Here is a 26,394-nt window from a genome sequence, read left to right as displayed (position 1 = left end):
TTCCAGTCCTACCTGAGGTTCATAATTGTCCCACCACATAGGCTGGACACAGAGTTGCCCTTGAAGAGAGATTAAAGTGGAGGGGAAAAAAAAAAAAAGGCGGGGAGCAAGACTGCCTGGGAGATCAAGGCCTTACAGAAGAGGAGGCCTTGGAGCCAGGGCTCTGTCAGATGCATAGGACTTGGGAGACTCCTTGCCAATCAAGAGAAGTTGGGGTTGGCCCTGGTTGGTGTGGCTCGGTTGAGCATCATCCCATGCACCAAAAGGTCCTGGTTCAATTCTCAGGGCACATACCCAGGTTTTGGGTTCAATCCCTGGTCAGGGTGTATGCAGGAGGCAACGGATTGATGTTTCTCTCTCTCCCTTCCTCTCTAGAATCAAAACATTTATTTTTTTTATTTTTTAAATATATCTTTATTGATTTCAGAGAGAGGAAAGGAGAGGGAGAGAGAAATAGAAACATCAATGATGAGAGAGTCATTGATCGAGCCCGCAACTGGGCACGTGCCCTGACCGGGAATCGAACCCCGATCGCCTGGATCCTAGGTCAACGCTCAACTGCTGAGCCACGCCCGGCGGGGCTCAAAACATTTTTTTTTAAAAGAGAGAGAGAAGTTAGAGTTAAATGGCTCAGTAATGCAGGCAATGGGATGGAACAGGGGAGGGGCCATCTGGAACGATGGGGGTGTGAGGTCAAGGCCTGGAGACCGGAAAGATGGTGGGCGGGGAAGCCAGAGAAGGGGCTTCTAGACAGAGCCTAGGGAAGTCCAGGGCTAGAGTTCATCTTCACTCAGAACGTGCACTTGTGTGCCCCTCCCAAGCCCCCAAGGACTAGGCAGGGTGGGCTCAAGGCCAAGCTAGCTAGTCATGGGCTGCTATAGGCCCTAACTCTGGGTCAACAAGGTCCAAGGTCACCCCTCCATGCCCAGGCCCCTGGACCCTCTCCACCCACCTGAGGCCCCAGGACTGTGGGCAGGAAGGGTCTTCAAGAAACTTCTCACTTTCCTGCATCACGGTCCAGCCACCATGCCTTTGCTCTAGCTGTGCCCCGCCTGGTTCACTTGGGGCTGATGAGACCCTAGCCCAGATTCCCAAGTGTATCTGGGGACTTTCAAGGAAGTCAATCGTGCCTGGGAAGCCTATTCCGGAGCCCTGTTCCTGCTCCCTGGCCTCAACTTCTAAATCATTCCTACAGTGACAGACTCCAGGCTTTCCCCACCCAGCACTGGAGGGAGGGAAGGAAGCAACCTCCCCGCCCCCATGGCAGGCTTTCCCACCCCTGGCCCCAGTGCCAACTCCCAGCCTTTGTCTCACTGACCCCGCCCCAGAAATTCCCTCACCCTCAGTCTCCCACAGCCCTCTCAGCTCACCTGCTCCAGGAAGGCCTGTCTCAGAAGGCTGCTCACCAAGCTTCTGGCTGGAGTGTTTAGAGGTCGCCTCTCCCCTCTAAACACCCTGCACCCCTAACTCCCACCCTTGGAAGGGGCCTCAGACTTACCTACTGTGTGCCGGACCCAACCCCATCGGGTTCACCAGCTCACAGCCCTGGGACCCTGGCTGAGGGTCTGGGCACCCTCTGGAACTCACCCTGCCATGACCAAAACGTTCCCTGCCCCCTCTTGGCCTCGGGTGCTGCCCAGACGGTGAATAATGCCAAAGGAGCTCCTGGGGGGGGCCCAGCTGGGGCTGGCCGGTGGTGGGGCTCTCTGATGGTGCTGGCCACACTGCCTACTACACTCCGGCCCTGTGGCCTGGTGTGCTTCTGGTGTCCCTCCCCCAGGATGCTGCGCAGTTTCCCGGGCAGGTTGGGGGGCGCCCCCCGACCCCCATCAGCCAGGCCCAGGCCTGAGGGGTGTGGCCACTGCAGGGGGGTGGGGCTGGCGAGAGACAAACCGAAAGACTGAGAGACCGCAAGAGCCAAGGATACAGACAGACAGGATGCTGTCTGCAGAGCGCAGACCCACCCCTCCAGCCCGGAAGGGGACTTAGCCCCTCCTGCCTCCCGGGACCACGCGCACCGGGGCCTCCTGTGCTGCTGGCAACGTGGTAGCCCCCAGGTCCTCTGTGGGTCCGCTCTTGCAGTGCCTCGGTTTCCCAGGAGCCCCGGGAGGCCAGGTCGCCCTGCTCCGTCCACCCCCCTCGACCCTGGGCCCGGACTAGCGCCCTCACGTCAGCCAGGCTCTGGCTCCAGGACAGCACAGTGACCCTAGCTGTCCCATCCATTCAGCATCGCCAGGTGAGGATGCAGTGGCCAGTTAGGGGCGGGCCTGAGAGTGGGCAGGCGTTGCTGGGGTGTTTCCTGCAGTGACCTGCTCTGCGTGTGTCACCCTGAGCTGTGACAGCAGCCAGGTGCTGGGCGTGCTGGGGCATTGGGGAGACCAGGCCTGTACCTGCAGAGTGGTGCTGCACTTACGCTGCTGCCCTGGCCAGTGTGTGGCCGTGTGTAGTCGAGGATGTGCTTGTGTGTGGGTTTCCCGGAGTCTGTGCGGCCACTCAGGATCCTGTGGTGCCCTGGGAGGGTGCGGCTGGGAGCGAGGGTGTGTGTGTGAGCATGCAATGATGGGCTCATATGATCACAGTAACGTTTGTGTCCATCATTAACCACTGGCTAGGTGGCCTGGGTCCCCTCCCCTCACCTCATAGCCACCCACTCTTGCAGCCCTCCTGGTAGCCCTGAGTGGTGAGCGCTTCAAGGGCACCTATTAAACAGATAAGAAACTGAGGCTGAGGGACCATGTGAATCTGGGCTGAGGTTCTGCTTCAACCTAGTCAGGCTGACTATGGAGCCCTAGCTCTGCACCCTCTGGGGTGGGGGCCAATTAGTGTCACAAACAGGAAAAGTTCCCGGAAGCTGAGCCTGTGGTGAGGGGAGGTGGGGATGGGCCTCGAAACTGATGGTGGCTCTGCTTTTATGTGGGTATGTCTGTATGGGTGTCTGTGACCGTACAGGGGTGTGGAGGGGTCCCCTATAGGCAATTGGGTGTACTTCAGGCCTGGGCTGGAACTGACTGATGCAAGAACTGGCCTGGACCCTGCACTCTCATGCCAAAGGGCGTCATTGTTGGTCCCCTGGACTGTCCAGCAGTTAGAGGACAAAAAATGTGGGAAACAGGCCAAGGGACAGAGCCAGTGGAGGTCACGCACAGTATCAAGGCTCCTGCCTGGCTGCCCCTGTGCACCTGGCCAGTAGATACTCTGTGACACACACGGCATATCTCCTGGCCACATGCAGGAAAGGCACACAAGGCGGGGGATGCAACTGAAGCAAAGGCCCCTTGGCAGGAGCAAAGCAGGTCTGTGAAAAGAAGCCAGAATGCCAGCAGGCAAGTTGGTGTCCTTGTTATTTCCATTTCACAGAGGGGGGAAAATGAAGCTCGGCAACATTGAGCCCCCAGCTTGGCAGTAGCAGGTCAGAGACTTCAATCCGAGCTTGTCTGAGGCCAGCATCTCCCCTGGGGGAGGCTGGGGAGGCCCAGGGTGTGGAGACAGGCAGGCCAGACAGGCCAGGGTGTGGGATGTTGAGTGGAAGAGGCACTTTTTGAGAGATGGATGGCTCGGTGGAGTAGGGAGAAGGAGAGTGGGGCAGGCAATGACGGGTGATCAGGCAGAGGCAGGACCTGGCACTTGGGAACCAAAAAAATTACATTCTGCTGGGCAGTGGAGGAGCCCTGCCCGTTGTCCAGCCTCTAGTAAGGAGCCAGTTGCTGAGACAGAGATTTCTGGAACCCAGGATCCAGCCAAACTCCCTTCAAAGTTCTGGAACTTCAGCACCTTGGAATTCTAGGCTCTGGAGGCCTTTCAGGTTCCAGAACTGGGAGCGTATTTAAATTCCAGAACCCTGGACCTTCAAAGTCTAAACCTCCCCACTCTTGGGCCATGGAATCCTGTATTTGTCCAGCAAATCTGGGTTAGGAATCTGGAGCCCATGCTTCCCGTGACACAGAGAGGGAGATGGGTTCCCCCAAGGGCCACATAGTGCTACTTCTGGACCTGGGGCTGGGATGAGAAAGATCCCTTGTAGGTTAGGGGCCCTGCCAGCTCTCTTGGCCAATGTGGGAGGGGAAGGGAGGCCTTGCCAGGTGCCTCTACTGGCCTGCTTGCCTGAGAAACTTGAGACCACAGCTATCACCTGAACCCATGGGAGGGGGGACTGGAAACCACAGGCTGTGGCCAGAGGGAGTCATGCCAGTTTCCAGTCTCCCCCAGGCCACAGGCTCTAGGTCACAGGTTTGTTCCCAGACATGGGAGATATGAGGATATCTCAGGGGTGTGCATCGGGGTGAGTGAGTGGTGCAGGAGCTCCCACAGGAAGATGGGGAGAGGGGGACCATGAGACCCAAGAGGGACTGGCAGTCATTTCAGGCAGAGGCCAGGGCAATGACTGCAGGCGCAGCCCAAGTCCCCAGGAATGTTCAGAATCGGCGCATACCAGCTCCCAAGGGAGGGTGTGACTCCTCTGAGGAGGAATTCAAGTTTAAGTCAAATCTGAAGTGGCAAAGAGCACACCCCTGGCCCAGACTGGAGGACTACGGTCCCTGGTCACCATGGAAAGCACCCCCTTTACCCTCCCCACCTCCCCAGGCTTTAGTTTCCCCACTTGAGGCCCCACCACACCAAAGTGGTGGTGGCCTTGGCACTCAGCCTGGGAGGGAAGCTCAGGGCAGCTGTCAGGAGCTGGATAATTTATGAGACTAGATAAGGAGCCGTGGAGTCTGAGGGGCTGGGCCAAGGCGCCAATTATGGAGATGGGAAGTGAGGGCTGGTGGCCACCTGCTGGGCACATTCACAAAAATTGAGCACCTACAATGTGCTAAGCCCTGTACCCAGATGGACTCATTCCCACAATGAAGGGAAACAGGCTCAGAGTGGGGACATGAGGAGCCCAAGGTCAGTGAGAGGGTATGTGGCAAAGGCAGTATTTAAATCTGGTCTGATCAACTTTTTAGAAAATGTTATCCTTCCTTAGAGAAAATGCCAATGATCGTGAACCCCCACACCCACCTGGCACCAGCCTCCATCCAATGGGCAGAATTTTGAATCACTAACACACATTATATGTAGTGAAGCCCAAGGAGGTTTTTTGGTTGTTTTTTTTGTTTGTTTTTTTTAATCCTCACCTAAGGATATTTTTTCCATTGCTTTTCAGACAGAGTGGAAGACAGAGAGAGAGAGAGAGAAACATCAATGTGAGTGAGACGCATCGATTGGTTGCCTCCTGCACACGCCAGGGCTGGGATAGAGGTACATGCCCTTGGCCAAAATCGAACCCGGGACCCTTCAGTCCGCAGGCCGACTCTCCAACCACTGAGCCAAACTGGCCAGGGCTGAAGCCTAAGTTTATTTTATTTTATTTTTTAAATATATCTTTATTGATTTCAGAGAGAGGAAAGGAGAAGGAGAGAGAGAGATAGAAACATCAATGATGAGAGAGTCATTGATCAAGCCTTCACCTGGGCATGCGCCCTGACCGGGAATCGAACCCCGATCACCTGGATCCTAGGTCAAGGCTCAACTGCTGAGCCACGCCCATCCGGGCTGAAGCCTAAGTTTAAATTTCAGATCAGCTTGGGCTGGGCTGTGTGACTTTAAACAAGTTAGTTAACCTCTCTGTGCCTCAGTTTGCCCCATCTGCAAAAAGCAGAGGAGCTTTATGGGCTTTAATTGCCTGGTTCCTCCATCCCGGTTCCTCCCACGGTCCCACCTCCCCACCTTTGCCCACTCTGATCCCTCCACCGGGTGCGTTCTCACTGCCAACACAAGGATGACTTGTTACCGGTATGTGCCTAGTGCAGAAGGCTGGGGACCTGGGTGCTAGCCCCAGCTCCCTGAGTGGCTTCATATCTTCCTTGGTGTATCCCTTTTGGGAACCGGGAGCTATTTTCTGAGTGTTCTCATTTTATTGCTACTTGGCGTCACCACATCTGGCTGATTTATTCACACTTGCATCAGCCAAGCCCAGATGTTTCTGGTTTTCTCCCCCAGCCCTGTGGTGGGTAACGGGTCCCTTCCGCTGCCTTTTATAGCCCGTCCCTGGGGAAACCTGTCGCTCCAAATGAGCTTATTTTTTGTTCCCAGAATGGAACTGGATTTCTGGGTTTATTTCTTATTATAAAAGCAATGCTATGAAATGGGGAGGCGGGGGGGGGGAGGGGGAAGAACCCACATGATTTTAAAAGATTAAGAGATAAAAAAATAATCCACACACTTTCAACATGTGTGAGGAAGGATCTCCTTAAAATACCAGTGGGCTGGGGCCACACCCTCATGCATTCACAAGAAATTGTGACTCAGGAGGCTGACCTCAGGGCTGGTACTAAGGCCAGTGACCTCTGGTGGACAACTAGCCTCCCTCTCCACACTGGATACATTCTGTCTTGCTGTGGCTGAAATCTGTCCTGGATGCTGCAGTTCACCAAGGGCTTGGATGGGAGACTAGCAGGGAGACAGAAGCTCAGAGAGAAGTAATCACTTGCTTGGGGTCATGCAATAGGCACCAGGGCTGGAGTTCAAACCTGGGGTTTCTTGGCCCTTCTCTTCAACCCAACAGATACTAATTGGTGTCCTCCAGGGCTCCCAGAGGAGACAGCATTGGTCCTCACCCTTGATAATCATTGATTCTGAGGCAGGACAGAGCTGGAGGTAGTAGTAATAGTAAAACCTATGAGTGCAGAGTGAGATAAGTCAGGTAAGGCATCCTTAAGGAGGGGTTATTTGAGTTGGGGCATTGAAGGTTGTAAAGGAGTTCACCAGGGCCACTCAGATTAAAATGCAGAATGACTCATGAGCAAATCATCTCTCTGCCCCCACCAGGTGTGCCAGGGCCAGTGCCAGCCTGCCCCACCTACAGCCTCAGCCCAATGGGGTGGTGACCCTCCCGACTCTGCTCCACCGCCATGTGGCCCAATGGCAGTTCTCTGGGCCGCTGTTTTCGGCCAACAAACATCACGCTAGAGGAGCGGCGCCTGATTGCCTCTCCCTGGTTTGCTGCCTCCTTCTGCCTGGTGGGCCTGGCCTCCAACCTGCTGGCCCTGAGCGTGCTGGCAGGCGCGAGGCAGAGCAGCTCGCACGCCAGGTCCTCCTTCCTCACCTTCCTCTGTGGCCTGGTCCTCACCGACTTCACGGGGCTGCTGATCACCGGTACCATCGTGGTGTCCCAACATGCCATCCTCTTTGACTGGCACGCTGTGGACCCCAGCTGTCGCCTCTGCCGCTTCATGGGTGTCGTCATGGTCTTCTTTGGTCTGTGCCCGCTGCTGCTGGGAGCTGCCATGGCCTCGGAGCGCTACCTGGGTATTACACGGCCCTTCTCGCGCCCCGCGTTCGCGTCGCAGCGCCGCGCCTGGACCATCGTGGGGCTGGTGTGGGCCACTGCCCTGGCACTGGGCCTGCTGCCCCTGCTGGGCGTGGGCCGCTACACGGTGCAGTACCCGGGCTCCTGGTGCTTCCTCACGCTGGGCCCCGAGCGCGGAGACGTGGCCTTTGGCCTGCTGTTCGCGCTCCTCGGCAGCTTCTCGGTGGCGCTCTCCTTCCTGCTCAACACCATCAGCGTGGCCACGCTGTGCCGCGTCTACCACGGGCAGGAGGCCGCGCAGCAGCGCCCCCGGGACTGTGAGCTCGAGATGATGGCTCAGCTCGTGGGCATCATGGTGGTGGCCAGTGTCTGCTGGATGCCGCTGCTGGTGAGTGGCCGGAGCAGGGCCCGCCCTGGGTTCCCACCGTCCTTGGTGACTGGGCCTCAGTTCATCCAGAATGAATTTCAGGTTCTCACCGCCTGAGAAAATGTGGGCACATGTCCCAGTGTGCAAGTGTCCTTCCTTGGGGAGCTCATGAGCAAGATACAGAAACCCCAAACCAGGGCACGGCTGGGTGTCTTGTCCACTGCAGTGTCCCCAGCCTTACCCAGCGCACAATAGTGCTCAGGAAACCGTTTTAATAGAAATTTTATAATAGAATTTTAACATAATTCGTTTATTACAATATGAATTATAATTTTATATTATATAATTATACATAAAATTTTAATTATATAATATATAGTTATATTATATATATAACTATGTACTATAATTATATTAATTATTAGATAATATATTGCATTACAATTGTAAATAACATATTATAATTAAAAGTAAAATTCAATATTTACTGAACTATATTAAAATAATTTCATCTAAGAATTTAATATAAAATTATTAATATAAATTTATTTGTCATAAAATTTTATAAAATATAAATGTTAATATTATATAAAATTCTTTAAAATACAATATATAATATAAAATAACTTATTTTATATACAGTTTTATACTATAGTTTTATAATATTATATTATGAAATGTTTATAAAATATAAAATATTTAATAGAATAACAATGCTGGTGTAACAGTAATTCCAACTGCTTGCACCTGCAAGTCTTCTTTTCCACCACATTTAATTGTGGTGGAAAAGGAGAGGAGCAGGAAAAGAGTGCTATTTTGTGGTCACATCAGCTGAAGCTCAGAGAAGTCAGGCAGCTTTCCCAAGGTCACACAGCAAAGCAGTGACAGATTCAGTACTTGATCTCAGGGGACTGCAGGTGCTAGTGGAGGGGCAGGGCTGCAGTCTGGTTTGATTCCTGGCTAACTGCTCTGGCCTTTGACAGGTCTTCATCGCTCAGACAGTCCTGCGGAGCCCACCAGCCATGAACTCAACTGGGCAGCTGTCCCGAGCCACGGAGCAACAGCTGCTCATTTACCTGCGCGTGGCCACTTGGAACCAGATCCTGGACCCCTGGGTGTACATCCTGTTCCGCCGGGCTGTGATCCGGCGCCTCCACCCTGGCCTCAGTGTCCGGTCCAGATCGCTCTCCCTGCAGCCCCAGCTCACCCGGAGGCCCACTATGGCATAGGGCAGGGGTAGACATCAGTGGCGGCTCTGGAATGACAGCCACACATCCAACCTCAGTCCAGAATGGACAGTCACATCTGCCCATTCTGAAGTTCAGGAGCTGAGAGTGCAGGACGAACAGAGTTTGAGTGACAGGATTGTGAGCTGTCTTCCATCAGCCGTGGGGACCTCCCAACTCTCCCCTGATACCCCTTCCCAAGGCCTCTCTCTTCTCTCAGCCCCCTCCCAACCCCAGGATGGGTGAGTGGGAGTGTAGGGAGGGTGACTGGAGGCAGTTATACTTGTAAGCCTTGCCCTGGCCACTGTCGCTCGGTGGTTAGTGCATCGGCCTGCACATTGAAGGGCTGCAGGTTTGATTCCTGGTCAAGGGCACATACAGTGGTCCCTCAGTTTTCTAATGTAATCCGTTCTGGAAGACCGTGCGAGTTCTGAAACGTTTGAAAACCAAGGGATCAACAGCCAACAGCTAGGCCTCAGGATCTTGCATTCAGCGGAAGCCATGTGGCATGTTCGACTTCCGAGGCGTGTTCGAAAACCGAAGCATTTCCTTCTGGGTTTACAGCGTTCCTAAACAGAAATGTTCATCAACAGAGACGTTCAAAAACCGAGGCACCGCTGTACCTGAGTTGCAGGTTCAATCCCTGGCCACGGTCAGACATGTGCAGGAGGCAGCCACTTGATGTGTCTCTCTCACATCAATGTTTCTTTCTCCCTCCCTCCCTTCCATTCTCTCTAAAAATCAATGAAAAAAATATCCTCAGGTGAAGACTAACAAAAAAACTTGTAAGCCTCCCCTTCCAGAAGTCCTGAGGAAATTAGGGATTCTGACCACTGACTATTACCTATTCTCTGGATACAGCTGATTCCCTTTGACACCCCAACCTGAGAAGGCTCTGTCTAGAAAAGACTGAATATAAATGGTCAGGACAACTCCTCTCTTGCCAAAATATATCTCAGCCCCATTGTATTTTCCTTTGAGTCTGGAAGTCAGTCTTCATTTGTTGAAGTTTGGTGCATTAGATGTTATCCAACCATGTGGCAGCTGAGAACAGGACAGGTGAAGGGCAGAGAGGATGAGACTGGGTTTTGGCTCCTCTCCCCACCTCCTTTATTGAGTCAGATCTCCTGGAATCCTCCCTACAGCCTCTAGAAAGGGTTCTGGAATTAAACCAATTTTGCCCATGAGGAAAAGAGAGGGAGAGACACACACAAGACCATGGAGTGACACCCGCTTCCTCTCTTCAAGATGGAGCCATTCTCTCATAAACTTATCCTTTAATTGTTCATCCACTTAACACTCAGACTCCCAGTGTCTTGAACAAACAGCACCTGGTCCATAGTAGGTGCTCAAAAAAGATTGATTGAATGAACAAATGACAAATTTTAAGGAGTGTCGTGTATGTGCAAGTTCATGAACCCATGCACAGTGAGTACTTATAAAGCACCTGGCACATAGTAGGTGCTTAAAAAGCAGCCAGTGTTGTCATAGCCCCCCAGACCTTCATGCTTGCCCCTTCCTCTGCTCTCCCCCACAATCCCTCATAAAAAACACACTTGGCTGCAGGGGTGGGATGTGCCTTTATTCCCCATGAGCCCTCGAAGTACATGAAGAGCAAATCATCCCCTGCCCCCCTCCTTCCCCTCCACAGACCTGGGATCTGCTTACATCTCCCAGAGTCAGGCCCAATGAAACTGAAGCCTGTTTCCATTCTCCTTCCCCGACCTGTGGGGGAATGAGGTCACCTGCTGCTTCTGGGGGACCAGAGCTGGGAGGGGAAGGAGAAGGATGCGGCCCACCAAGGGCCAAAACTATGTCACCTCCAAGCTACAACTCCCTGTGGTGGGGGAGGGGCTCTCACCCTTGCAGAGCAGTTCCTGACTCCCTGAGCATGGGGGAGGGGGCAGGCTCCTGAACTGGGGGTTTAGAGAGCTGGGACTGCAGGAGGGCCACCCTGGAGGCAGAACTAGGGACGACAGATATGGTAGGTGGAGTGGATTTATGGGGTCCCACCTGGGGCTTAGGGAAAAGGGCTGGTTTCTGGGGACCCAAGGGGGCCTGTGGCTGTGAGGTCAGGTGGGAAGTTGGTAGGCTTCTGCCCAGGCCAGTATTGACCTGGGTTCCATGTACCATATCATGGGGCTGGGGTTGAGGCTGAGAGACCTTGCTAGGGGCCAGAGTTGGGGCTCTTGGCGGTGGGCCTGCGGGCTGAGGTTGGGCTGGAGGAGTGGGATCAGGCTGGGTTCTAGGGTCAAGGCCAGGGGTCTGTGGACGAAGCTCATTTCTAGAACTGAGCTGGATTCTTAAGCTGGTCTGGGTTCTGGAGCTGGATTGGGTTTCAGAAACAGGCTGGGTTCTGGAACTATGGTGGATTCCAGAGCAAGGCTTAGTTCTTATACTGGTCTGGATTTCAGAATTGGACTGGGTGTCCGAGCTTAACTGAATCCTAGAGCTGGGCTGGGTTCTGGAACTGAGCTGGGCTCCCGAGCTGGGTTGAATTCTTGCACTGGTCTGGGTTCCAGACCTGGGCTGGGTGTCTGAGCTGAGCTGGGTCTCAGATCTGAGCTGGGTTCCAAAACTGGCCTGGGTTCTGGAACTGGTTTGAGTTCCATAAACAGGCTGGGCTCTGGAACTGAGGTGGGTTCCAGAGCTGGACTGTATTCTTGAACTGGTCTGAGTTTCAGAGATGGGTTGACTCTCTGAGCTGAATTGAATCTTAGAGCTGGGCTGGATTCTGGAACTGAGCTGGGCTCCTGAACTGGGCTGAATTTTTACACTGGTCTGGGTTCCAGACCTGGGCTGGGTGTCTGAGCTGAGCTGGGTCTCAGGTCTGAGCTGGGTTCCAAAACTGGCCTGGGTTCTGGAACTGGTTTGAGTTCCGTAAACAGGCTGGGTTCTGGAACTGAGGTGGGTTCCAGAGCTGGGCTGTATTTTTGAACTGGTGTGAGTTTCAGAGCTGGGTTGAGTTTCAGAGCTGAACTGAATCCTAGAGCTGGGCTGGGTTCTGGAGCTGAGCTGAGTCTCAGAGCTAAGCCGGGTTTCAGAGCTGGACTGAGTTCTGGAGCTAAGGTGGGCTTCAGAGCTGGGCTGCATTCTGGAACTGGTCTGGGTTCCAGAGCTGGGCTGGATCTCAGAGCTAAACTGAATCCTGGTACTAAACTGGGTTCTGGAGCTGATCTGGGGTTCAGAGCTGAGCCAAGTCTCAGAGCTAGACTGGGTTCTAGAACTGAGCTGGGCTCCAGAGCTGGGTTGAATTCTTGTACTGGTCTGGGCCCCAGAACTGGCCTGGGTTTCAGAGCCAAGCTGTGTTCCAGAACTTGTTTGGGTTCTGAAACCGGGTTGAGTTCCAGAAACAGGCTGAGTTCTAGAACTAAAGTGAGTTCCAGAGCTGGGATGTATTCTTGAACTGGTGTGGGTTTCAGAGTTGAGTTGAGTCTCAGAGCTGAACTGGACTCTAGAGCTGAGCTGAGCTGCAGAGCTTATCTGCTTCGCAAAGTCTGGCTCAATACCAGAGCCGCCTTGGGTTGTGGCCTGTGGGGTTTCCAAGATGAGCTGAGTTCCAGAAGTTGATTGAGCTGGGCTGGGCTGGGTCATGGAGCTGGGCCTGCTCTTGGAGCTAGACAGAGTTGTAGAGCTTAAGTCTGTTGCTGCATTGGTCTTGGTTCCAGAACTAGATTGGATTCCAGAGTTTAGCTGGATTCTGGAACTCAACTGGGTATCAGCAACTGACTGTGTTTTGGAGCTGGATGAGGTTTTAGAGCCAGTCTGTGCCCCAGAACTGAGCTGAGTTCTAGAGTTGGGTTGGGTGGCTGATCTGGATTGAGATTTGGAAATTGGCCAGTCCTTGAAGTTGGTCTGGGTCACAGAAGTGGATGGCGTTCTAGAACTGGTCTGTGTACTGCAGTGAGAGTGGGGCTCAGCATCAAGCTGAGCTGTGGAGACAGGCCTTACCTCAGAGATGTATGAAGTTCCAGGGCTTGTCTGAATTCCAGAGATGGGCCTGGTTGTAGCACTAGGCTGGGATCTAGAGCTGGGCTCAGTTTCTGAACTGGACTCACCACTGGAGCTGGACTGGGCCCCAGAATGAGGGTGGGTACTAGAGTGAAACTGGGTTTTAGAGCAGGGTTGGGTTCTGGATCTGGGCTGAGCTGCCATATGCATGTGGGTTCCTGAGCTGGTCTGGGTTCTTGAATAGGGTTGAGTTTGGGAGCTGTCTTTGAATCCTAAGCTGGAGAGGCTTCTGTAGCTGGGCTGCTTCTTGACTCTCACCTGGGTTTCAGAACTAACTGGTGTTCCTGAGCTAGACTGGGTCTCCAGGTCTGGCTGTGTCATGGAGCTGTCTTGAGTTCCAGAGTCAGGTTGAGTTTTATGGCAGGGCTTGGTCATAGAACTGGGCTGGCTTCTGAAACTGGCATTGATAACAGAACTGGGCTGGGTCTTAAAACTTGTCTGGGTTCCAGAACTTGACTTAATGCCAGAGCTCAGTTTGACCTCAGAGCTGTCCTGGGTTCTAGAGGAGGGCTGGGTTTTGGAACTGGGCTGGGTTCTGGAGCTAGGTTGAGTCTCAGAACTGGATTGTCTTCTAGAGATCAACTTAGCTTCAGAGCTCACCTGGGGTCTAGAACAGAGCTTGGTCTCAGAGCTGGGCTTGGTCTCAAAACTGAGCTTGGCTCTAGAGCTGGGTTTGGTCTCAGAGCTGGGTTTAGTTTCAGAACTGGTATGGGCTCTAGAATTAAATTTGGTCTCAGAGCTTGCCTGGGTTCTAGAGGAGGGCTGAGTTCTAGAGCTGGGTTGGGTCTCAGAACCAGATGAAGTTCTGGAGATGAACTTGGCCTCAGAGCTGGCTTGGAGTCTAGAGCAGGGCTTGGTCTCGGAACTGGTAAGGGTTCTAGAGGTGACCTCGGTCTCAGAGATGACCTGGGCTCTAGAGGGGGACTGGGTTTCAGATCTGGGCTGGGCTCTGGAGCAGGGTTGGGCTTCAGGAACCAGCCTGCAGGGCTGGGGCAGGGGGCTGGGCTCTGGACTGGGGCTGTGCTCAGCCCCAGAGCAGACTAGCCACAGGCCTCCCTGGCCTCGCCGATGGCTGCCCACACCTCCACCACAAACTCGTCCGGGAAGGCGAACTCGCCCAAGACGGAGTCTAAACGGCGTGCAAACTCCTGAACGCTCACTGTCTTCTTGGACGTCTCCACCATGGTGGACGCTGTGGAGGGGGGGAGGGGAGTGGGTAAGGGTGCTCTGGGGCCCCAACTTCCCCTTGGGACCCTTACCTCCTCCCAGTGGGCTGGCCTCCCCCCAGGGTCCACTGGCTTACCCTGGCCCCTTACCCAGCTCTGGGTCCCGAATGCCCATGTAACTCTCCAGCAGGTCGTCCACCCTCCGAGATGCCTCCTCCTCAAATTCACTGGGCTGAGGGCATAGGGGGACAAAACAGAGGGTCAGAACCCTCCAGCCCAGCCCCCACCCAGGGCCACACCCCTTGGGTGACAGCAGGCTGGGACCTCATGCGTCAAGGCTTCTGTACAACCACTATTGCCCTGTATCACCACAAAAAAACATTTTGCAGGTAGGGAAACTGAGGCTGGGTGAAGGAGGTCTTACCCAACGTCACACCTACTCAGAGGCAGAGCTCTAGGTGTAAGAGCCCCTGAAGACTCCCTCCTCTTCACTCACCACTTCCTCTATTGTGGCAGCCCCCCCAGAACGGAGTCGCAAGGTCTCCCTCCCACTGGTCACTTTTGCTTCCATGGGGCATTTGCTGCTCCGGCTCCTCTGGCTGATCATATCTGGAGGGGACAGAGCGGTGGAAGGGCAAGTGTACTGGATGGATCCACTCTTTGTAAACACTGGGAAACCACCAACTGAGACTTTCTAGCACTTTCTTAGTCTTCAAAGGCCTCCTTATACCCATAGCCTTAAAGCAGCACTTTAAAAGCTCCCAGCCAGGTGACAAAATAGATCTGAACACCTCCTCATCCTCGCCCCATCTTCCCAAACTTCCCCCATCCCCATAGCAGACTATAACAACATAGAAACTACCTATCTGTTCCCGATAACAGTGCCAGATGTTTCCTGTCTTGTCACCACAGGCATCTAGAACCTTCCCTCCTGTCCCATCCCCCACCTTCCACTGTCTCCAGCATCCAGAGAACCCACTTCCCCAAGAGCTCGCCCCGCCCCACCCGCCTGCCCTCAAGGCCACAGGTGGCCCTCACCAAAGGCTCTCTTGGGCTGCACCAGGCGCAGGGTGAAGGGCTGGGCCTTGGGCAGCTCACGGAGCATCTTGGCGACTTCGTAGTGACGGCAGCCAACGATAGAGTGGTCGTTGATGGCCTCGATGCTGTCGCCCACACACACAGCTTCGATCCTGTTGATGATGCTGCCCTCCTTGATCCTCTGCAGGGACACAGAGTCACTCGAGGGGCCACCCGCACAGAAACCACGTAGACCAGAGGGGCAGTGGCTTGCCTCAGGTCATGAAGTACCCTGAAAGATGCCCCTCCCCCACCATGGGCACCTTGATGAAGGCGTATCCAGCCCCGTTGTCCGTGATGGTCAGCCCCAGGGCATCCTCCGTCTTAGTGACCTCCACCTCCTTGGTCTCGCCGCGCACATGTGCAAAGATAAAGTCCTCCAACCCTATCTGACCGCCCAGGAGTTTCTGCATGTCCACTTTGTGGCTGTTTAGGGTGCAGAATAAGATCTGTCCCGAGGGGAGGGGAAGCCCAGAATTAATGACAGTGCTCATTCCCCACTGTCTGCGCAGAACCACGGGCGAGGGGGGAGGGGGAATGGGCTCATGGGTCTGATAGGGAAACCGAGGCACAAAGAATCATAAAACTGGCCCAGTCATCTGGTGCCCAGGATCTCAGCCCAAAGGATCTTCAGGATGGGTTGGGGGACGAGAAGGAGACAGACCCCCAGAATGAGGAGCAGGGAGAGAAGGAGGCTGTGGGCAGGAAGAAACCTTTCCCACCCCTAGGCTTCCAGTTCTAACCCTTTGGTGCCCTGACCCCTCCGCCCACCGTCTTTTTCAGGCGGGTCTACATCCACTGGCGCCCCCTGGGGGCGACACGGCGCACCGCTCTGCAGCCTTGCCTATAACGCAGGCCACCCCGACGTAACACCAGGAAAGGAGCTGCCTGGAACCCCAGCCTCCAACCGCACCCAGGAACTAGATGCGCTTCCCTGAGAGCTGGTATCCACCTTAACTGGGTGGGTGAAGTGAGTTCCCGGGCGATCTAGGGCCTCACTAACCCCTTAGACCTGTTCATCTTTTGTGCAGGCCACTCAAAGGAGGCGTCCCCAGGGTATGGACACCACAGGACCTGAGTGTGCATCTCTGAGAACTGGAGATCGGGTCCTCTCCATCTGGGAGTGGCAGATCGGGGCACCCCCAGGCTAGGGGTCCAAGCTCCACCCTTACACCTGGCTCAGCCCGGTGGACCTCGGGCGCTGGGGGTCTGCGGTCCTCACCTCGGTGGGCGCGATCCCGAAGGCCTCGGCGATCTTGGCGTAGAGCTCGCGGACGTTGGTGAAACCCTCGATCTTGCCGGTGGGGCTGCCGTGAGCCAGCTGCGTACGGAAGATGAGGCGCGGGCGGGTGCGGGGCGCCGCCGGGGGCTCAGAGGGCGAGGGCGAGGGCGAGGGCGAGGGCGAGGGCGGGGGCGCGGACGGGCGCGGGGCCTCGGCCCCCGGGGCCTCGCGGGCCGCTGCGCTCTCCATGGCCGGAGGAGCTAGGCGACCCCGGCCACGGCCTCCGCCGCCGCCGGATCCGCTGCTTCCTGCGTCCTCCCCTCCCCCGGCCCGGGGCACGACAGCCGAGCTGCCCGGGTAAGGGGATCCAGGAACCCGAGCCGCCCAGGAAGGCGACACCGCGGGGTGCGGAGAGGGGGGGCCCGGCCCCAGGTGTCCGGGTCCTGCCAGAGCCAGCTGCGCTTTCCCTGGGGACGCTGGGCGGTCTGTGGGGGCCTCACCTGTGGAGCGAGAAAAACATGGATCACAAATAAGGACTGGGACATCTGAGCGCGCCAAGACGCCCTTAAATTCTTTCAACAGCCCTAAGGTGGAAATAAGGTGACCCTGATATAACCAGAGACACAGCCTGTCCCTCCTTTGCCCACAGCTCCCACCCCTCTTATGGTAAAGCGTAATTTTTTCCCATGTGGCCCTGCACGACCTGCCCCCATCACATCCCTGTCCTCACCTCCTCCCTCTCTCCCCCTTGCTCATTCCGCTCTCCAGCCACAGGGGCCTTAGTTGTTCCTCCAGCTTGCCAGGCACAGTCCTGCCCCAGGGCCTTTGCTTGTGCTGTACCCTCTGCCTGGAGGAACTTCTCCCAGATCTCCAGGTGGTTCCTTCCCTTTCTTCAGCTCTTTGCTCAAATGTCACCTTTAATGCCTCCATAATCTCTTCCCAGCTTTCTTTTTCTCCCTAGCTTGACAAATCACATATTTTTACTTATCCATTTTGTGTCCTGTCTCCCCAACTGGAATGTCAGTTCCAGGAGGGCAGGGGTTCTGGTCCCTTGTTCCCCTGCTGTATTTGGGTGCTCCGTGCCTGGCACACAGTGAGCAGCGTTCAGGTGATATTTGGTGAGGGAATAAATGGACCCCCAAGTGACAGCTGAAGAAGGAGGCTCTGACACCAGGAGGCCTCTGTAAGAATCCCCTGGGAATACAACACTAGGCATCAGGAAATTTGGCTCAGTAAAAAGTGGTGGACTGCTGTATGGCAGTGTAAAAGAGGAGCCTCCTGCCTTAGAAGAATCTCAGAACCCAGACATTGATGGGAAAAGACTTTGGATGATGTAAGAAAATGTATGTATGTAAAGTTTAAAAGCCTACAAACCTTGCCTTCTGGGCGTGGCTAAGTGGTTAAGCATCCACCTAGGATCCAGGAGATCAGGGTTCAATTCCCGGTCAGGGCACATGCCTGGGTTGTGGGCTACAGCGGATCAATGACTCTCATCATTGATGTTTCTATCTCTCTCTCTCCCTCTCCTTTCCTCTCTCTGAAATCAATAAAGATATATTTAAAAAATAAAATAAAATATAAAATAAAATAAAATAAAATAAAATAAAATAAAATAAAATAAAATAAAATAAAATGCTACAAACCAGTGTGGCTCAGCTGTTTGAGCATCAACCAGGAGATCGATCGCAGTTCGATTCCCTGTCAGGGCACATGCCTGGGTTGCGAGCTCAATCCCCAGTCGGGGGCGTGCAGGAGGCAGCTGATCAATGACTCTCTCATCATTGATGTTTCTGTCTCTCTCTCTTCCTCTCCCTCTCTCTGAAATCAATAAAGATATATTTAAACTTAAAAAGAAAAAAAGACTACAAAACATCACACACACCATGACATAGATGAGCCTTGAACACATGATGCTCATTGAGAGCAGCCAGACACAAAAGGCCACACAGTGTGTGATTCTATTTATGTGAAATGTCCAGAACAGGCAAATGCTCAGAGACAGTAAGTGGATTTTCGGAGAGGAGGAACAGGAGTGACTGCTAATCAGGAGAGGGCTTTTTGGACTGATGGAATCTTCTGGAATTAGATTGTGCCAATGTTTGCACAGCTTTGTGAATACACTAGAAACCCCAGAATTGTATGCATTAAAACCTTTAAAAATGGAAAAAGAACACCCCAAATGATTAAAATGGTACTTTCAGGAAGACATACTCATGTGTTAAAAGTATGTAAAGACTTGCCCAGGGGTGATAAACTACAAATTTGGGATGGAGGTATCTGTGCCAGGGAGGGAGTGGGACTAGGGAGCTCACACTGGGTCAGGGGGTGGTGTGGGGGAGTTGACAATATTCAGTTGTATCAGTCTCCAAGGGCTCTCATAACAAAGTACCACAAACCAGGTGGTTTAAAACAGCACATTTATTCTCTCACAGTTCTGGAGGCCAGAAGTCCAAAATCAGGTTGTCAGCAAGACCACGCTCCAAGACTCTGGATAGGATCCTTCCTTGCCTTTTCTAGCTTCTGGTGGTGGCCAGCAATCTTCAGCATCTTGCAGTACTCTGTCTGCCTTTGTCATCACATAGCTGTCTCCTTTCTGTGTCTGTGTCCAAATTTTCATCTTATAAGGACACCAGTCATATTGGATTAGACCCACCCTACTCCAGGATGACCTCATCTTAATTCATTATATTTACAATGACCCTATTTCCAAATAAGGTCACATTCTGAGATTCCTGGGGTTAGTACTTCAACATATCTTTTGAGGGGATGTAATTAAACCTGTAACATGGGTGTTGATCAAATTAGTCTCCAAAAGTTTTAGAATGTTTTAAATATTCCATTAAATGCCAAAGTCTCTGAGGTTCCTCAATAAGTTAAGCATAGAATTACCATATGTCCCAGCAATTCCACTCCTGGGGATGGACCCAAGAGAACTGAAAACAGGTGCTCAAACAAAAACGTGTACACACATATTCACAGCAGCACATTTCACAAAGTCCGAGAGGTGGATAAACAGCCCAAATGTCCCTCAATGGATAAACAGAATGTGTCCATCCACACAGTGGAATATTAATCAGAAAAGGAGTGAAGCACTGACACTTGCTACAATGTGGATGGACCTTGAAAAAAGATGCTGAGAGAAGCCAGACACAAAAGGTCAGAGTGTATGATCCCATTTATGTGAAATGTCCAGAGCAGGTAAATCCAGAGACAGAAAGTGGATTCTTGGTTGTCAGGGGCTGGGGGAGGGCAAGCCTGGGAGCCCAGAAGGGGCATCTTGAGGGGTCCTGGGCACATCTTCTGGCCCAACCCCCTACAAAACACACACACACACACACACACACTCACAAGCTTGAAATTCAAATTCCACTTTATTTTTATTTAAAAGTCCAGATTAAGCAGTTGCAAAAGGGCCACCTTCATGAGGGCCCTTTAGCTGGACGAGGGCAGGGGGTTCAGTACCAGCTCCCTCATCCTGGGGTGCAGGAATTCAAGGGCCACAGGCAGAAGGCCCTTGCCCAAGCATGAGAGCATGTCCTGCAGAGTGCCTGTTTGTGTGGGGCACTTGTGGTCAGCACCTCTGGAGAGTCCCTCCTAGTGTGTCAGGTGTGGGTTTTCACTGCCCTGTGTCCTGGGGCAGATCCTAGAGAGCCACTGTAGCCTGTGTCACCCTCCCTACACCAGTGTTGAGAGCTGCTGTTGGTCCCCTTGTATCCTGGGTTATGCTGCCCATGTGTGGTATTCCCACATACCTGTAATATGACATGTCCTATGAGGCCATGGGGTTCTATGTGTATTGTGCATGGCAGGTAACTTTTCTGGATTTGGGGTGCTGGGGAAGTTGAAAGCTAGGGGATAGTGTAGAATAATTTTAGGGGGCTAGAGATCCCAAGGTACAGGATCAGGCCTGGCCCCAAAGGGTAGACACCCATCCCTCCTCCATGGGGTGGGGGCCACGACCAGAGCTTGGTCTTCTCTGGATCCCCACGGGTTGACCAACACCTTCATAGGTGCTCACTGCAATAGGAGAGAGGAGGGGAGTTGTGATGGGGGACGCCCTCATCTCAGTCCCTACCACCATCCTAGGGGACACTAGAGGCTACCCTCCCTAAGCAGCTCCAGATGTCAAGGTGGCAGGCCTGGAATTGACCCCATATAACCTGGGGAGCCAGAAAACACCCAGAAGAAACTGCCAAGAAGCTTTGGAGAAGTTCTAGTCTCCCCTTGAGTGAATCCAACTGGCCAAGGTGGGCTGGCAGATCCCACCCAGCAGCATTAATACAGTACTAGGCCTGATTAGTACCCCCAGTGGTCCTGCCATTAGCCTTGTGCCCCATGCACTAAATAAGTCTCATCTGGTAAATCCCAAATGGGCAACCCTCAGAGCAAGATCCAGTTGCTGGATCCCACCCTGCAGTGCCCAGACTCCTGGAACCCCAACAAGGGTGAAATGCAAGCATATCCGCAGAGGTAGGCCAAGGCAGCTGTAGCCTGAGGCAGTCCCCCATTCCGGGCCACCCCACCTAAGCTGAGCAGGCCCAGGGGCAGACCCAGGCACACACCTGGCGACCTGGGCCAGGATCTCCTTGATGCGGACAATGAGCTTCTCGTGTTGGGCAGGGTCACGCTCAATGGCTCCATGCAGCCGGGCCATGTAGAAGTCCAGCGTGCTGAGTGTGGGCGTCTCACCCGTGCCTGGGGATGGCAGGGGACCGGTCAGCCAAGCCGTGTTGAAGTAGCCAAGGTAGAAGCTCCAGGGAACAGAGGTCAGAGGATGGGGTCTTTAAGGGAGGGGCCCTGGAGTAGGGGCCCTTGGAGCATGTGGGAGGGTTGGGTGAGGGGTCAGGGTGTGTCGACTGTGGGAGAAGGTGGGGGGAGGGAGGTCAGTTGGCCCGGGACAGGTTGTGGTGGGGGGTATGGGGGTCTAGTGGGGGAGAGAAAATTAGTCAAAGTCAGCCAAAGACAATCTCTAAAGGTGGGGACCAACGGGGGTTGCAGCAGCAGCAGGTCAGTGAGGGAGGGTCTGGCACGGGCATGGGTCAATGAGGGTGGGCCAGCAGCGCTGACCGGAGCTATGGGCAGTCAGTGGGGCTGGGGTGAGGGATGGGGGAAGGAGCTTGGGCCGGCTAGCGAGGGCAGGGGTAGGGGTTGGGGGTGGCGGGTGCATGCAATGCTGGGGGTAGGGACGGGGTTATATGGAGTGGGGCTCGGCTTGTGGAGGGAAGCGGGGTCAGTGGAGTCGGGGTTGGCTATTTTCAGGGTCAGGCAAGGAAGGGGAGACACCAGGTGCAAGACTCCCTGTGACCCAGGGTGGGGTTCGAGGTAGTTGAGGGCGGGGTTAGCGGGGCCAGGATTCAGCGAGTGGGGCCAGGGCTTCTGCACCTGGGACAGGCAGTGAGGCGAAGCTGGCAGTGAGCGCCTGGCGCACAGCCTGGAGCTGCTGCTGCAGCGCCAGCGTCCGCCGCTCCTCCAGCGCCAGCTCCTGCTCCAGGCGCTCACGAGCGCTGCTCATGTTCTGCGTGTGCCTCTGCAGCACCGCGTTCTGCTCCTCGAAGGCCACGTTCATCTTCCGCAGGCGCCGCAGCTCCGCTTCCCGTGCTGCAGCAGGGAGCCGGTCAGAGCCTGGTGCTTCCTCCCCCTACCCTTTGCAGGCCTTTCCCCGAGCTGTGGCCAGCGCCAGGCCTTAAGTCATTGCTCTGCCTCCAGCCCACCCTTTAGCTCCCAGGGCTAAGGGGCAGAGGAGGAAGATGGCTTGGCTTTTAGGAGTAAACACCCCCCACTCGCTGCCTCCTGCCTTGGAGCCCTCTTTTGGTCCACCGTCTCTCCTAACCCCTGCTTCCCCAAGAACCCCTAGTTGGTCCTCACCTTTGTTTTGGTCCAAGAACTCTTCAGTGAAAATGGGGACATCAAAGGTGGAGAAGCCATCGCAGTCCCCACCCTGGGACAAGACAGATGGCAATGTTTATTTTGAGGGGGCATCCAAATGCCCTCTGGGATGTCCCCCAAGCTTGGGGGTGTCTCCTTGAGCCATTTAGGTTGGAGTCTGTTTAACATTCCCACACTGTGGCTGTCCCTGACTCTGCTTTCACAGGATGGACCGGGGTGCTCCCTTCCCAGGAGCCTTGGCCCCGGTTCACCCAGGGGCCTCACCCTGGGGCCTAAAGACTTCCAGACCTTTCCCACCTAGGTGCTCTCCTTGGAGGAGGGGCACTTACCTTGTGTCCATTCAAGAGGGTATTCATGAGCCCAGAGCCAGAGTCCTCTGGTAGGGGAGGGAAGAGGGCAGGGTTAGCCTCCCAGGTCTCCTCTGACTCTGCTTTGCTTTGCATGTGTGGTTCCCCCTGCCTGGAACACCCTCCTGCCCCTCCCCCCATGGAGCACGCAGCAGCCTGGGGGCTGGGGCCCTTCTCACCTTTCTTGATCTTCTTTTCCTGGATCTTCTCAGTGCACATCTTGTAGGCTTCTGACTGCTGGTATGCCCGCAGCTCCTTCATGTACTGCTGCTTCTCCCGCTCCGCCTCGTCCAGGTACCTCTGGCAGGGCAGCATGAGGAGGCTTGACCCAGCCCGGGGCAGAGGAGGCCTCCAAGGCCAGGCCCCCATCTCCATCACTCATCTCACTGTGCCGGACATTCCCAGAGCTCCTTATTACCCTCCGGACAAAACCTGGCCCCTCAGCCTGCTGCTCACGGTACCTCCTAGCTCCCCACCCCATCTCCAGCCTTTATAAACCACTCCATGGTGTCTGACTGTAGGCTCCCACCTCCAGGCTGCCGTCCTGCACCCGTTTTACCTGTTGAAATCCCACTTATGAGGGTACAAACCGCTGGTGGGTTTTGTTATCTTTCTTTGATGTTTATATAATTTTTAAATTACCAGGATTTGAAAATTGGGTTTTACCCGATTTTCAGCCCCCACCCCTACTTCTTTAGACGTTGGGTAACCACACAGGTTAAGTTTTATGTCTAGTCTCGCCTATTGCTACCCTCCCCCCATTAAACTGGGGAGGCCTCATGGGTAGTCAGTTCTCCAGGAAGAAGAACCCTCCACACCAGGTCCTTTCCGGATGTGGCTGCGAGGGGTATCTGAATGGGTGGGGGGAGGTCAGTGGCCCCATCTGCCGCCCCCTGCCGTCCACCTGCTTCTCTGTGGGCTGCAGTTTGCTCCACTCGGCACCCAACATCTTGGTGATCTCAGGAAAGGGCAGGTCCGGGTGGCGCGTGCGAATCTGCTCGCGCCGCTCATTCAGGAAGCGCACGTAGCCAGTGACAGGTGCTTTGGGACCATTTGGCAGGATCTTCTTTCGCTTCTTTCCCTTGGGCCAGCCGCGCTTCTTGACGGGCTGCAGAACCAGGCAACGCTATTGGGAGGAGCCTGGAGGGCTGGGGAGGGGCCCACACGGGGGGGGGGGGGCTTGGAAGACGTGTGCGAAGCTAGAGATGAGGTGAGGTAGCCAGCAGGTAGAACCCAGAAGGCCTGGAGGCGTGGCCAGGTCAGGGGTTAGGATTGTAAAGGGGGTTCGGGGAACCCTGGACAGAGTGAGGGGTACTGAGAACAGAGGTTCATGCTGGCTTGTGTGGCCTCTGTAATATGAACGTGGCTTCTTGCACTGGAGGAAGGGCCCACATGACCACCAAAAGATGCTTTCCCCTGGGAGGCAAGCAGTGGGAGGAGCTGGCATTCGGTTGTGGGCGTGGCCTGGACTTAGAGTGGCAGTGGACCTTATGGGGCGGGGCATCTGGTATGGGGCGGGGTCTCAACTTCCCCAGGGAAATCTGGACAGTGGGCGGAGCCAACTCGAATTCAAATCTAGTCTGAGGCAAAGCTTGGAGCCTGGGGGCGAGACCCAGGGCATTCCCCACTGCGAAGCCGGGGCTCTCACCTCCTCCTCGTGGGACCCCTTCTCGCTGGCTCGAGGGCCCTCGCCCCGCTCTTGCTTGACAGCCACCACGAAGCCCCCATGCTGTCCAGGAGCCTTGCCACCCGCCGGCCTGGAGTCACGGGAACGCTAGTCACCCCCACCCCATCCTCCGACATCGGGGCTGGCAGAGAAGGGACCTGAGACCTGGGAACAGGGGTCTCTAGGGGTCAGGGTCCGGGAGTCGGATCAGGAGCACTAAAGGAGCTGGTAAGGACACCTGGGAGAGACTGAAGCCAAAGGACCCCAGGGTCACCCCCACCCATCACCCCCGACTGCAGATGTGGCAGCAGCGAAGGGACCCGATCCCTGCTAGGGGGGCTAGTAGGGACCCCTGGGAGGGACTGGAGCGCGGGCGTGGAGAGAAGCCCGCGGGGCCCTACGAGAGGGCCTGCCCGGGTGGCAGGGAGTCAAGACCCTGGGGGCCGGGGTCAAGGTGGGCGGGGGCTGAGCTGCAGCCCCGAGTGGGCTGTGGGAGGGGAAGTCGCACTCACGCGACGGCCGCGCCGGGCTGCTTGGGGCCGTGGGACATGGCCGCTCCCGGCCGCACCTGGAACGCAGACGCGTGGCCGAGTAAGGGGCTCCCGAGCCACCGACGGCGGGGCCCGGCTGGGGAGCCCCGGAATGCCGGGCCCGGAGCGCTTGGGGGGGCCGGATCCGGGGGCTGGGAGGGCCTCCAGGGCGGGCGCCCCAGGGATCCTTTGTTGGGCGATCGGCCCTCGGGAGGCCCTGGTCCTCCCCACCTGGCCTGGAAGCGGCCCCGTCCCAGTCCCGAGACCCCCGCACCGCCGGCCCCTCGCAGGGCCCTGAGTTCCGCGGCTGTTTTCACCTCCAAAGAAACTTTCCCGGATCTCTCGGCTGCTGCGACTCTCCAACCAACCGCCCGGAGCCCGCCCCTGCGGTGCGCCCCGCCCCGCTCCGCCCCTGGCAAGCTAATGATGGCCTCCACGCGCGGTCCGATTGGGGTGCGCCCTTTCCCTGGGGCGTGACCATGCAGATAAAGGTTGGCGCGCCGGTCTGCGATTGGCTGAAGCGGCCACTGAGTCGCGTGGGAGGTGGATAGGGAAGTCTGCAGGCGGTGCGTCAAGTTCGGCTGCGCTGGGCTGCTCTCAGGACTAATCAGGGCGCTTTGAGGCCTCGCCTGAAGGAGCCTCTTAAAGGGACAGTGGGTACGGCGTGGACTCCTCCTCCGCTGACGGAGAGATTCCCAGCTCCTGCCAGACCGGCTTCGGCCCGGCCCCAGTTGCCATGGGGACGGGGGCAGGTTGCTAAGGAAGGGGTTAAGGACCTTCGGGGCAGCCCCCTGCCTCAGGGCACAGTGGATAGTTTTTAGAGACCTGCAAACTTGGCGGGGAAGTTTTCCGTTTATTGACTGGATTTAGGGCCCCAGACACCCCGCTGTGCCTGGTCCTGCTCTGAGCCAGAGGAAGAACTGCTCTCCCTTCGACGATGTCCAGGACCAGGACTGGGATGCTGTGAAGCTGAGACCAAGAGTCTGGTCAGGCTGGGGCTGGGGAGAGCAGCTGGGCTGGAAGCATTTGGGAAAAGGTGGTGGGACAAGAAGGCTGCGAGGACCTCGTGAAGCTGGAGGGGCAGAAGGCGCTGCCCTTGAATCTTGGGGACTCCCAGGGAGTAGCCTGGTCCTCTCATGGCCTGGGCTGAGGCTGCCGATGCTACCGCTCCCAGACTGCCGGTAGCGGTCACTGGGTGCTCTCGATAAGCCCACCTGCTCCGAAACAATCCGCCGGACATTATCTCCTGTCTCATCTCGCTCCACTCTCCCCCTCCTTATTCCACACCGGCTTCCTCCGTGTTCCTCAAATACGTCCATTTCATTCATTCCCACCTCTGGGTCTTTGCACTCGCTGTTCCCTCCACCTGCCATGGCCCACACCCAGACTATCTGCCTGGCTCACTGCTTGACCTCCTTCAGGCCTTTGCTCAAATGTCACCTTCTGAGTGAGGCTTTCCCAGGCTTGTACCCATATACTCCATCCTCTTTTTTTCTCCATATACCCTTTTCCTCCATATGGCCTGTTTAATTTTTAAAATTGATTTGAGAGAGAGAGAGACTTCAATTTGTTGTCCCATTTATTTGTGCATTCATTGGTTGCTTC

The 26,394-nt window shown here is 55.2% G+C and overlaps 3 protein-coding genes across 7 annotated transcripts; 1 reads left to right on the top strand and 2 right to left on the bottom strand.

Moving 5' to 3' along the window:
* Positions 1-1,366: 1,366 nt before the first annotated feature.
* Positions 1,367-9,858, top strand: TBXA2R (thromboxane A2 receptor). The gene is made up of 3 exons (XM_081137164.1): positions 1,367-2,236; positions 6,811-7,679; positions 8,642-9,858. The coding sequence occupies exons 2-3, from the start codon at positions 6,894-6,896 to the stop codon at positions 8,885-8,887; spliced, it is 1,032 nt and encodes a 343-aa protein (XP_080993290.1). The 5' UTR covers positions 1,367-2,236; positions 6,811-6,893; the 3' UTR covers positions 8,888-9,858.
* Positions 9,859-10,264: 406 nt separating this feature from the next.
* GIPC3 (GIPC PDZ domain containing family member 3) lies at positions 10,265-17,681 on the bottom strand. 2 transcript variants are annotated; one of them, XM_081137162.1, is made up of 6 exons: positions 16,361-17,681; positions 15,402-15,587; positions 15,100-15,280; positions 14,558-14,670; positions 14,199-14,293; positions 10,265-14,087 (listed from the first exon to the last, which is right to left on the bottom strand). In XM_081137162.1, the coding sequence occupies exons 1-6, from the start codon at positions 16,607-16,609 to the stop codon at positions 10,742-10,744; spliced, it is 4,170 nt and encodes a 1,389-aa protein (XP_080993288.1). In that variant the 5' UTR covers positions 16,610-17,681; the 3' UTR covers positions 10,265-10,741. The 2 variants fall into 2 exon arrangements, with proteins under 2 accessions (XP_080993288.1, XP_080993289.1); XM_081137163.1 differs by having other exon boundaries at positions 13,844-14,087; positions 14,212-14,293.
* A 1,080-nt stretch (positions 17,682-18,761) lies between these two features.
* On the bottom strand, positions 18,762-25,181 carry HMG20B (high mobility group 20B). 4 transcript variants are annotated; one of them, XM_081136248.1, is made up of 10 exons: positions 25,107-25,181; positions 24,772-24,827; positions 24,242-24,350; positions 23,498-23,701; positions 22,773-22,893; positions 22,576-22,622; positions 22,226-22,298; positions 21,743-21,958; positions 20,923-21,055; positions 18,762-18,959 (listed from the first exon to the last, which is right to left on the bottom strand). In XM_081136248.1, exons 2-10 carry the CDS (start codon positions 24,807-24,809, stop codon positions 18,935-18,937), a joined length of 966 nt encoding a protein of 321 aa, XP_080992374.1. In that variant the 5' UTR covers positions 24,810-24,827; positions 25,107-25,181; the 3' UTR covers positions 18,762-18,934. The 4 variants fall into 4 exon arrangements, with proteins under 4 accessions (XP_080992374.1, XP_080992375.1, XP_080992376.1 ...); XM_081136250.1 differs by lacking the exon at positions 18,762-18,959 and adding an exon at positions 19,713-20,377; XM_081136249.1 differs by lacking the exon at positions 25,107-25,181 and having other exon boundaries at positions 24,772-24,891.
* Between the last annotated feature and the right edge of the window lie 1,213 nt (positions 25,182-26,394).

The sequence above is a fragment of the Miniopterus schreibersii genome (assembly GCF_964146895.1).
Source record: "Miniopterus schreibersii genome assembly, chromosome: 4".
Lineage (NCBI taxonomy): Eukaryota > Metazoa > Chordata > Mammalia > Chiroptera > Miniopteridae > Miniopterus > Miniopterus schreibersii.
Note: the sequence above shows the minus strand (reverse complement) of the source record. Positions and strands in the feature narration are given on the sequence as shown.